Here is a 10,388-nt window from a genome sequence, read left to right as displayed (position 1 = left end):
CCTCTAAGTGAAATTTAGTAGTTCTGGGGGAAAGTTTTACATATGAGTTTACCAAACCTTCAAGCTACACATAGTCCTCATTCAAATTATTTAGCAAAAACCAGAGTGAAACCTACACCATCCTTTTAATTTTTATTTCAAAACCAGATTAAGATGGTACAAGAAAGTATAACTTTTTGTTTTATTTCACTTATAACAGATGTGGAAATAATACATAGAATGTGAAATAGAATGCACGTATTCTATGAAATAGAATGTTCTAATAATGACAGCATTTGGATCAACCATAAACTCTAGGTAAAAAACTTTTTTACAACTTCCTGAAGCCAGGATCTCAAAGAGATATTTGATCCCCCATGTTCATTGGAGCTTTATTCACAATAGCAAGATGACAGAACAACCTAAATGTCGATGGATGAATGGTTAAGGAAAATGTGGTATATACACACAATGGAACATTAATCAGCCTTTAACATGAGGGAAATCTTGCCACATGCCACAACGTGGATAAATTTTGAGGACCTTATGCTAAGTGAAATAAACCAGTCATAAAGGACAAATACTCTCTGATTCCATGATGAATCTAAAATAGTCAAACTCACAGAAGCAGAGAGTAGAATGGTGCTTGCCAGAGGTTGAGGGGAGGAGTAAATGCGAGTGGTTATTCCACAGGTATAAAGCTTCAGAATTTCAAAATGAGTAAGTTCTAGAGATCTGTGGTTACAACCCTGTCCTATAGCTAACAATATGGATTGTACAATTAGAAGTTTGTCAAGAAAGGTTATGTCTTATTTTAAATGTTCTTACTACAACAATGAGGATGTTCACACACACACACACACACACACACACACACACCATGGAATATTACTCAGCCACTAAAAAAAATAATGAAATCTTGCCATTTGCAATGACACGGATGGAGCTAGAGAGTATGCTAAGCAAAATCAGTCAGAGAAAGACAAATATCATGAGATTTCACTCATATGTGAAATTTAAGAAACAAAACAAATGATCATGGGGGAAAAAAGAGAGAGGAACACTCTTAGCAATAGAGAACAAACTGATGGTTACCAGAGGGGTGGTGAATGAAGAGATGGGTGAAATACGTGATGGTGATAAGGGACACTTGTGAGGAGCACCAAGTGTTGATGTAAGCGCTCAATCACTAAATTGTACACTTGAAATTAATATTACATCGTATACCATCTAACTGGAATCGAAGTAAAAAATTTTTAAAGATTTAAAAAATAAAAACAAAACAAAGATACCTTCCTGAAGTGGCCAACAGCATCCACACAATGAATGGAAACAGTCAACATTTCTAAGAAGGAACAGCACTAGGCAAGTTTCCCTTTTAGTGGTTTTAAGATAAGGGACGGACAAAGTCACCATCACTATGGGTAACTAAAATTCAGATGGAAAATGAAATCTCATTGACTTGACAGAGGACAGAGTTTGGGAAGCTCACAGCAGTTAAAAACTTAGAAGCAAAAAAAAAAAAAAAAACACACAACACACACACACACACACAGAAAAGAGACAGCTAATGAATGAGAGACCCAGGTTTCTGTATAAGCTCTGCCCAAATACTGGCTGATCCCTAAACTACCAATAAGCAGAGCTAACTAAGCTTAAAATAACTGAGCAAAGATTTCAGTGGCTGTCTATCCTCAGAGCCGATAAGTTTGAAATTTGAGTCCTACCAAATTACTTGCCTGCTAAAACAAAGCACCAATACTTATGGCAAATTCAAAAATAGTTGCAGAGAGTTCTACTCCAACAAGCTTTGGAACTTTGCTACTCCCTCCATCAAAGAGGTAGAGTGTTTTTCATTTTTTAATGTGCCCCCTCACAACACGGAGTGAATCTACTTGGCATCAAACTTTAGCAAAGGTCCTGGCATATATCTGAATCTTAAAATATGAACAGAAATGTGTTCTAACTAAGGCCTACATAATTCTGGAATGCTGGAAGAATAGAAGTGTAAATGGAATTAAAAACACTAAAACCTGGAAGTACACAGAGGGTCAAGGGCCAGAAAGATGCTAGAAAGTAAGTGAAGTTTCAAGGACAGTTGGGAAGCAATGGCAGGAGAGTGCTTTTTCCTCACAGGGAATAAAGTGAAGGAATCTGACCCCAGTCCTCCAACCTTGTCATCCATTCAAAAAGCCAGAAAAGTGAAAAATTACTGAGATTCCAGCAAAACACTGGTTTCATTTCTACTCCTTACATGTTTTTCCTGTTTATCAGTTAAATATATTATGAATTCCATTAAGACTACCTAATATGGGGAAATATATATATTATTAATTATTAAAAATAAATCAAGAAATGCAGCATGGTCTTATGCATATAAATATAGTATATGAATAGATAATATGTCAAAATATTAGTATTTATTCTATAATTATGAATGACTTTCATTTCTCCCTTTGGATTTTCTGGACTTCCAAATTACTAAAGTGAGTATGCATTATCTGTATAATCAGGGAAGTAATCATTCAGAGGAGAAAAATGACTGTTTAATAAGTATAATCAGTTCTTGAAACATCATTCCTAATGTACCTAAAAGTTACTACCTTCTATATTATTTGAATATTCAACTTTAAATCACTTCTGGGATTTCAAAATCTCTTAAAAGAAAACAAGGGAGGATTTAAATTGATTACCTGAACCACTGGTGGGGCCTCTGGAAATAAATATTTAGGACCCAGAGGCAGGAAAATACTTATGTGACTTATTAATTTACTATTGCATACAAATTATAACATGATGCTCTGTTGGGCAGAAAGCTTTATTTTTCCCTCTCCCTCACCACTACTAATAGTTGTGTGTGATTATATCTACTGCGGATAAAGAAAATGAAACTCCCATGCCGAAGATTTAACAGGGAACCTTAGGACAAAGGTGAGAAGAGGTATTTCCAGAAAGGAAAAGGTGACAGGAACTGGGAATTTTTAGTAGTTTATTTTATTTTAAAGGTGCTGAATAAGACAATGCAAAAATTAAGGAATTATTGGGTGAAGAAAATACCATGGATATGCATGAACACCATTTTAGATGTCACTTTCTCTTATCATGGAAAAAGAAAGAACACCAGCCCTAGGCATTCAGATTAAACTAAAATGTGTTATGCCTTCGATCTATGCCAATGACTTTCAAATACATTGCATTAATCCTCAAGACAACTCTAAAAACAGGTACCATTATCCCATTTTAATTGACACATCATGCTATGAGACAATGTTTTGCACCAGGTTTATACAGCCAATACCACAGAGCCAAGACTGAAGTTTAGGTCCTCCAAGCCAAGTGCCTTCCAATAAGATATAGTACATCTCTTTATCAGGACTTAAGGAGACAAAGGAATAAAAGGACCGGGACATAGCAGGCTTCTAGAAACAGAGGGCTATGCACTGTAGTATAATCCTGGAGATGGCCAGAACATGAAGAGGATAAGCTGGGTGAATTGATCCCAGCAATGGGTCCAGCTCATTGAAGCTCCCAGCAACAAAGAAGTGTTCTTTGTTTCCAAACAGAAATGTGAATGAGAAAATCCATGATAATTCTCAATGCCATATAAGAAAATGAAAAGAAGCCTTGCTCTAACTAGAGCACTATTGCTCATTATTAGCAACTTTGGGGTTGCTATTTATTTGGACAAGCACTGGAGATCTAGCACCAGGGATGTCTGATATCATGAAGAGGGTGTTGTTTCATAAACAGGAGGGGAAACTAGCTGAAGCAGTAGATTGGATGTGATAGTGCATTTGATTTCCTTCTGAGGGAAACAGCCCGTTTCAAGAGGTTCCTTGAGTTAAAATCAGGAAGTCTAGGTGAGTACATGTGCTTTACAAACTTCTACTCTTTTCTCTTGGTAAACATGGGGAGAAGGGTGACTGTTTCATGATCCAAGTCTTCAAGCAGAGTTTGCTTTCCCTCTATAGGTGATCTCCAAAGAGGAGCATCAATAGAAGGACAAAAAAGAACTCGGAAAGAAGCTGAAACTTTACCTCTTTTTGGTAGAAATAAAGAAGCTGAGGTAACAGTAATCACTAATACCCCCCACTCCTCAAGTTGGTCACTCCTCTGCCTTATCTTTTTGTGTGATATACTTGAGTGCCCCATGAAGTACATCCTATCTGTACTGACCACCTGCATCATCCTGAATGATGAACTCTAGAATCCTATTCCAAGAATTGGAACTGTTTCAGGGTGTCCACTCAGGGTGTATATAATTTGTGGAGTGATTGATTGAAATCAAAACATTAAATGGCCTTAAATCAATCCATGTAATAAATCAACAGAAAATCTCTCTCCAATATCTCTATTAGCTGTTCTTACCCTTTCTTGTGTTTTAGTGGAAACTGAGGACAGCATTCTCTAAATCCTTGCCCCTCTTTCCTTAAAAGGAATATTTTTAAATACTTCTGATTTTTTATTAAAAATTTTTAATTCCAGTATAGTTAAAATAGTATCCTATCAGTTTCAGAGATACAATATAGTGAATCAACAATACTATACATTACCCAGTGCTCATCCTAAATGTACTCTTTTATCCCCATCACCTATTTCACCCATCCCTCCACCCACTTCTGTTCTGATAATCATCAGTTTGTTCTCTATAATCTTGGTTTTTCTCTTTTATTTTCCTTTGCTCCTTTGTTTTGTTTCTTAAGTTCCACATATGAGTGAGATCATATGGTATTTGTCTTTCTGTGGCTGACTTATTTTACTTAGCATTATACTCTCCAGCCCTATCCATATTGCTGCAAATGGCAAGATTTCATTTATGACTCAATAATATTCAATTATACACACACACACACACACACACACATCTTCTTTATCCATTCATCTATCAATGGACACTTTGGCTACTTCCACAATTTAGCTTTTGTAAGTAATGCTGCAGTAAACATAGGAGTGCATGTATCCCTTTGAATTAGTGTTTTTGTATGGTGGGAGTGGGGGGAATACCCAGTAGTATGATTACTGAATTATAGGATAGCTCTATTTTTAGTTTTTTGAGGAAACTCATACTGTTTTCCACAGTGGCTGCACCAGTTTGCATTCCCACCAACAGTGCATGAGGACTCATTTTTCTCCAATCCTTGCCAACACTTCTGCTTCTTATGTTTTTTATATAAGCCATTCTGACTTGGATATTTCACTGTGGTTTTGATTTGCATTTCCCTACCAATGAGTGACGTTGAGAACCTTTTCATGTGTCTGTTGGCCATCTATATATCTTCTTTGGAGAAATGTCTGTTCAGAATCTTCTGTTCATTTTTTGGATTTTGAGTGTTGAGTTGTATAGGTTCTTTATATATTTTGGATATTAACCCTTTATCTGATATGCCATTTGCAAATCTCTTCTCCCACTTAGTAAACTGTCATTTCGTTTTGCAGATTGCTTCCTTTGGTGTGCAGAAGTTTTTAATTTTGATGAAGTCCCAACAATTTATTTTTGATTTTTTTTCTTTGCCTCAGGAGACATATCTAGAAAAATGTTGCTAACAGCCAATGTCACAGAAATTACAGCCTGTGCTCTCTTCTGAAATTTTTATGGTTTCCTATCTCATATTTAGATCTTTAATCTATTTTGAGGTTATTTTTATGTATGGTGTAAAAAAACATGGTCCAGTTTCATTTTTTTGCATGTGGCTGTCCAGTTTTTCCTACACCATTTGTTGAGGAGAACTTCTCCCATTGCATATTTTTACTGCTTTGTCAAAGACTGATTGGCCATATAATTGTGGATGCATTTCTGCAATTCTGTTCTCTTGATTGATATATCTATTTTTGTGCCAGTACCATACTGCCATGATGCTTACAGCTTTGTGATATAACTTGAACTCTGGAATTGTGATGCCTCCAGCTTTCCTTATCTTTTTCAAGGTTGTTTTGGCTACTTGGGGTCTTTTGTGGTTCCATACAAATTTTAGGATTGTTTGTTCTAGATCTGTGAAAATTTTGTTGGTATTTTGATAGGGATTGCATTAAATTTGTAGATTGCTTTGGGTAGCGTAGACATTTTAACAATATTTGTTCTTCCAATTCATGAGCATGGAATGTCTTCCCATTTCTTTGTGTCATCTTCCATTTCTTTCATCAGTGTTTTATAATTTTCAGAGTATAGGTCTTTCACTTCTTTGGTTAAGTTTATTCTTAGGTGCTTCATTTTTGGTGCAATTGTAAATGGGATTGTTTTCTTAATTCCTTTCTGGTACTCCATTATTAATGTGTAGAAATGCAACAGATTTCTGTGTATTGATTTTTTTGTATATTGATTTTTGTATCCTGCAACTTTACTGAATTCTTTTATCATTTCTAGTAGTGTTTGATGGAGTCTTTAGAGTTTTCTGTATATGGTATCATGTCATCTGCAAAAAGTGAAAGTTTTACTTCTTCTTTACTGATTTTGATGCCTTTTATTTTTCATCAGCTAATTGCCTTAGCTAGGACTTCCAGTACTGTATTGAATAAAAGTGATGAGTGTGGGCATTCTTGTCTTATTCCTGACCTAAGGGGAAAAGCTCAGTTTTCCCCATTAAGGATGATCCTAGCTGTGAGTTTTTCATAAGTGGCATTTATTGAGCTATGCTCCCTCTAAACCTAGTTTGTTGAGGGTTTTTATCATGAATAGATATTGTAGTTTGTCAAATGCTTTTTCAACATCTGTTGCAATGATCATATAGTTTTTACCTTTCTTGTATTGATGTGATGTATCACATTGATTGTTTTGTGAATATTGAACCACTCTTGCTTCCTGAGAATAAATAACTTGATTGTAGTGAATGATTTTTTAAAATGTATTTTTGGATTCAGTTTGCTAGTACATTATTGAAGATTTTTTAAATGCTTCTGGCCTTTATAGTCATAAAATATATATTCTTCATGTTTTGCATATTGGAGAATAAGGAAAGATTTGGGAAAATGAAGAAAATTAAGAGTATTAATAATGCTTCCAAATGCATTCCAGAGAAAACTAGTTAACATTTTGCTGTGGCTTTTTTCAGCCACATATATACCAATTGTGATCATTTATATTGCTATGAAACTTCCTATTGAATGTAACATTATACCATGAACATTTTCCTTTCCCTTTACTCTTCTCCAAGATTACAATTTTTATTTGTTGTATAACATATGAAGGTATATCATCTCATATTCTTTATGAATAAAGAATGACCCAGGATCAACACAAACCAGACTTCCAGCAACCTAAAAGAAAAAAAATATTCTGCAATTGTTCAAATCCTGATCAAACTTGAAACATGAAAGGACATGCAATATCATTTATTTCTCTTACTATATTCTATCAGGTGGATCATTCAGAAGAAAAAAAATGTTAAAAAAAATAATAGTGCTAATATCAATCTTTGATGACTTTTACAAATATACTCCAGAGTTTCACCATTTTGAATCATGTGGCCAATGATTTGATACAGATGATCTTTGTTATATTAATTATGTATCCTCCCATATCTAGATTTCTAAACAACTTTACTAAGAATGAGTGCAGTATTTTATTAAATGCTTTCTGGCATCTTATTAGATGACCATGTATTTTGTTTTCTGCCTATTTGTTTAGTGTATTATACTGATAGATTTTCAAACATTAATTTGAATTTTTATTAATTTATGAAATAAATTTTATATCACTTTAGTATACAGTTTGGCTGTACTTTATGATTCTTATATATGCATAATTAATATTGATCATAATTTTATTCTATTCTTGACAATTTGGAATAACAAGATATTTTAGTTTGATAAAGTGTTTTTGTAAAATGTCCTATTTTTTTCATATTGAAACATGTTATATAGTATAGACATTGTTTCTTGCAAGCTTAAAATAAGCATTCTGCATCCAGTTTTCATTGTTAAAAACAAGTTCTCATAATGGACCTACCATAGCATATAAGGCAGAGTTTGAGTTGTATAGACGAATAAATGAAGGATTTTATGAGAGACATTAAGTAGAGAGTGTTGTGACTGTTACATACAAGGGGCATCATCCACACAACAGGAGGTGAGGTTATTTTCCTAGAAAAGGTGATGTCTAAGGAGAGGCCCTTCTAGCTTACGAAAACAACATGTACAAATGCATAAAGAAGAGTGCAGTATTAAGGGGAGACTGAAAAATAGCATGGCCTCTTCAAAGCATCTGGGGTGTCAGTGGCACCTTCAGAATTTGTACAGTAGAAGAATCAGGAGGTAATGTGATTAGAGGGGAGCTGGAGAACTTCTCTGAAAGTTGTGTTGCACGGGAAGCACGTCGTTTTACACAAATTATATTTTCCTGTTTAAGATGTTTTTTGTAGGGTTGCTGATGAAGATCATGAGGAAACAAAACCTCCCTTGACACCATCATAGGAGAAGAAATGGCAAAAGTGAAAGCAAAGGTAACTGAACAAGTTCAGACAGGCCTACCTGACAGGTTAATTTGGTGTTTCTGGTAAAGTTATTGTTTCTGTTTTCTTTTTTTTGACCTAGATTCTGAGAAATGACCTCTTTCATCTGGGACCTTTTATGAACAGAGAAAAAGCTATTCTTGCTTCATCTTTGTATATATATGGTTAATATTACTATATTACATAGAGTAAATAGAATTATATCATATATATTCCATGTTGGAACCACTTACTATTGTAAGTGCCTAACAGATATTATCTACATTGACTCAAATGATGTGAGAAGTAATTATTGCTTTTTCCCAGCTTTTTCGAGCTGAGACTCTGAAAAAATGAACATTTTACTAACGTTATATCCAGGTTAAATGATATGGTCCTAGATCTACATAATCCTTTAAATAGAGAACAGTTTCATCAGAAAACAGTGTTAATTTAAAATTTTCCATTAATAAAAACATCCTTATCTATCTACATTCGAAAGTAGTTTGTCCTAAATTTTATCTGCTACTTTACAGTAGAACTTTCAGAGTATTAATAGCCTTGACTACGCTGCTGTGTAGTTCTCAGATGTCTTGGATTTCTCAAAGCCTTACTACTATCCATCATCAATAAAATCAATAACATATCCTTCCTTTTTTGATTCTTAGGAGTGTTTCAGGATGAATCAAATACAATATTGGAAGTAAAGATATATGAACACCAATGAAAAATAAATTTATTTTTTAAAAAAGGAAGTAAAGGTATACTAAAACTCTACATGATAAATTTAAATTTTGCTGAGTCATGTCCCTTTCTAAACACTGATGATAACATGGAACACATGAAGATGGAGAATTACTCAACTGTGACTGAATTCTGTCTGGTGGGACTTTCCCAATACCCAGAGCTCCAGCTTTTTCTGTTCGTGCTCTGCCTCATCATGTATGTGATAATTCTGCTGGGAAATAGCCTCCTCATCATCATCAGCATACTGGATTCTCACCTCCACACCCCCATGTACTTCTTCCTTGGGAATCTCTCATTCCTGGACATTTGTTACACATCTTCTTTTATTCCTACAATGCTCATTTTATTTAGGTCTGAAACAAAATCTATCTCCTTCATTGGCTGTGCTCTACAGATGGTAGTCTCCCTTGGGTTAGGCTGCACTGAGTGTGTCCTCCTGGCTGTGATGGCCTATGATCGGTACGTGGCCATCTGCAACCCACTGAGGTATCCCATCATCATGAACAGGGTGCTTTATGTACACATGGCTGCGTGGTCCTGGATCATAGGCTATCTGATCTCCCTACTGCAAACAGTCATGACAATGATATTGCCTTTCTGTGGGAATAATGTCATTGATCATATTACCTGTGAGATCCTGGCCCTTCTTAAACTCATCTGCTCAGATATCACCATCAATGTGATTATTATGACAGTAGCAAGTATTGTTATTCTGATGCTTCCTCTACTGTTAATTTTCATCTCCTATGTTTTTATCCTCTCTTCCATCCTGAGAATTAATTCTGCTGAGGGGAGAAAGAAAGCTTTTTCTACCTGCTCAGCCCACCTGACTGTGGTTATCTTGTTCTATGGTTCAGCCCTTTTTATGTACATGAAGCCCAAGTCAAAGGACACAAACACTTCTGATGAGATCGTCGTGCTGTCTTATGGCGTGATAACGCCGATGTTGAACCCCATCATTTACAGCTTGAGAAATAAGGAGGTGAAAGAGGCTGTGAAAAAAGTCCTGAGCAGACACCTACATTTATTGAAATCATGAAAGGCCTTAAGGCATGTGATATCCTAAGTGAGGAAACAGATCTTGTCTTTTGTATTCAAAGATGAGTCTGCAAAACCTACTGTCATGATAACTTGTATGTTTGCAAAGCCAAATATTGGACTCCCATTCTTTTCAACATAAAATGTTCATGTAAATCTTCTAAATAGTGTCTTATCTGCTGGGTTTCCAGCCCTAAACAG

The 10,388-nt window shown here is 35.1% G+C and overlaps 1 protein-coding gene across 1 annotated transcript; it reads left to right on the top strand.

Moving 5' to 3' along the window:
• Positions 1 to 231: 231 nt before the first annotated feature.
• On the top strand, positions 232 to 10,188 carry LOC129494549 (olfactory receptor 13D1-like). Its single transcript, XM_055301480.1, is given in 2 exon segments — positions 232 to 334; positions 9,236 to 10,188. Coding segments are annotated over 2 exon segments (1,056 nt in total).
• The last annotated feature ends 200 nt before the right edge of the window (positions 10,189 to 10,388 follow it).

This window comes from Nyctereutes procyonoides, unplaced genomic scaffold (assembly GCF_905146905.1).
Source record: "Nyctereutes procyonoides isolate TBG_1078 unplaced genomic scaffold, NYPRO_anot_genome, whole genome shotgun sequence".
Lineage (NCBI taxonomy): Eukaryota > Metazoa > Chordata > Mammalia > Carnivora > Canidae > Nyctereutes > Nyctereutes procyonoides.
The sequence above is the reverse complement of the archived record's forward strand: the minus strand, read 5'-3'. Positions and strand labels throughout refer to the sequence as shown.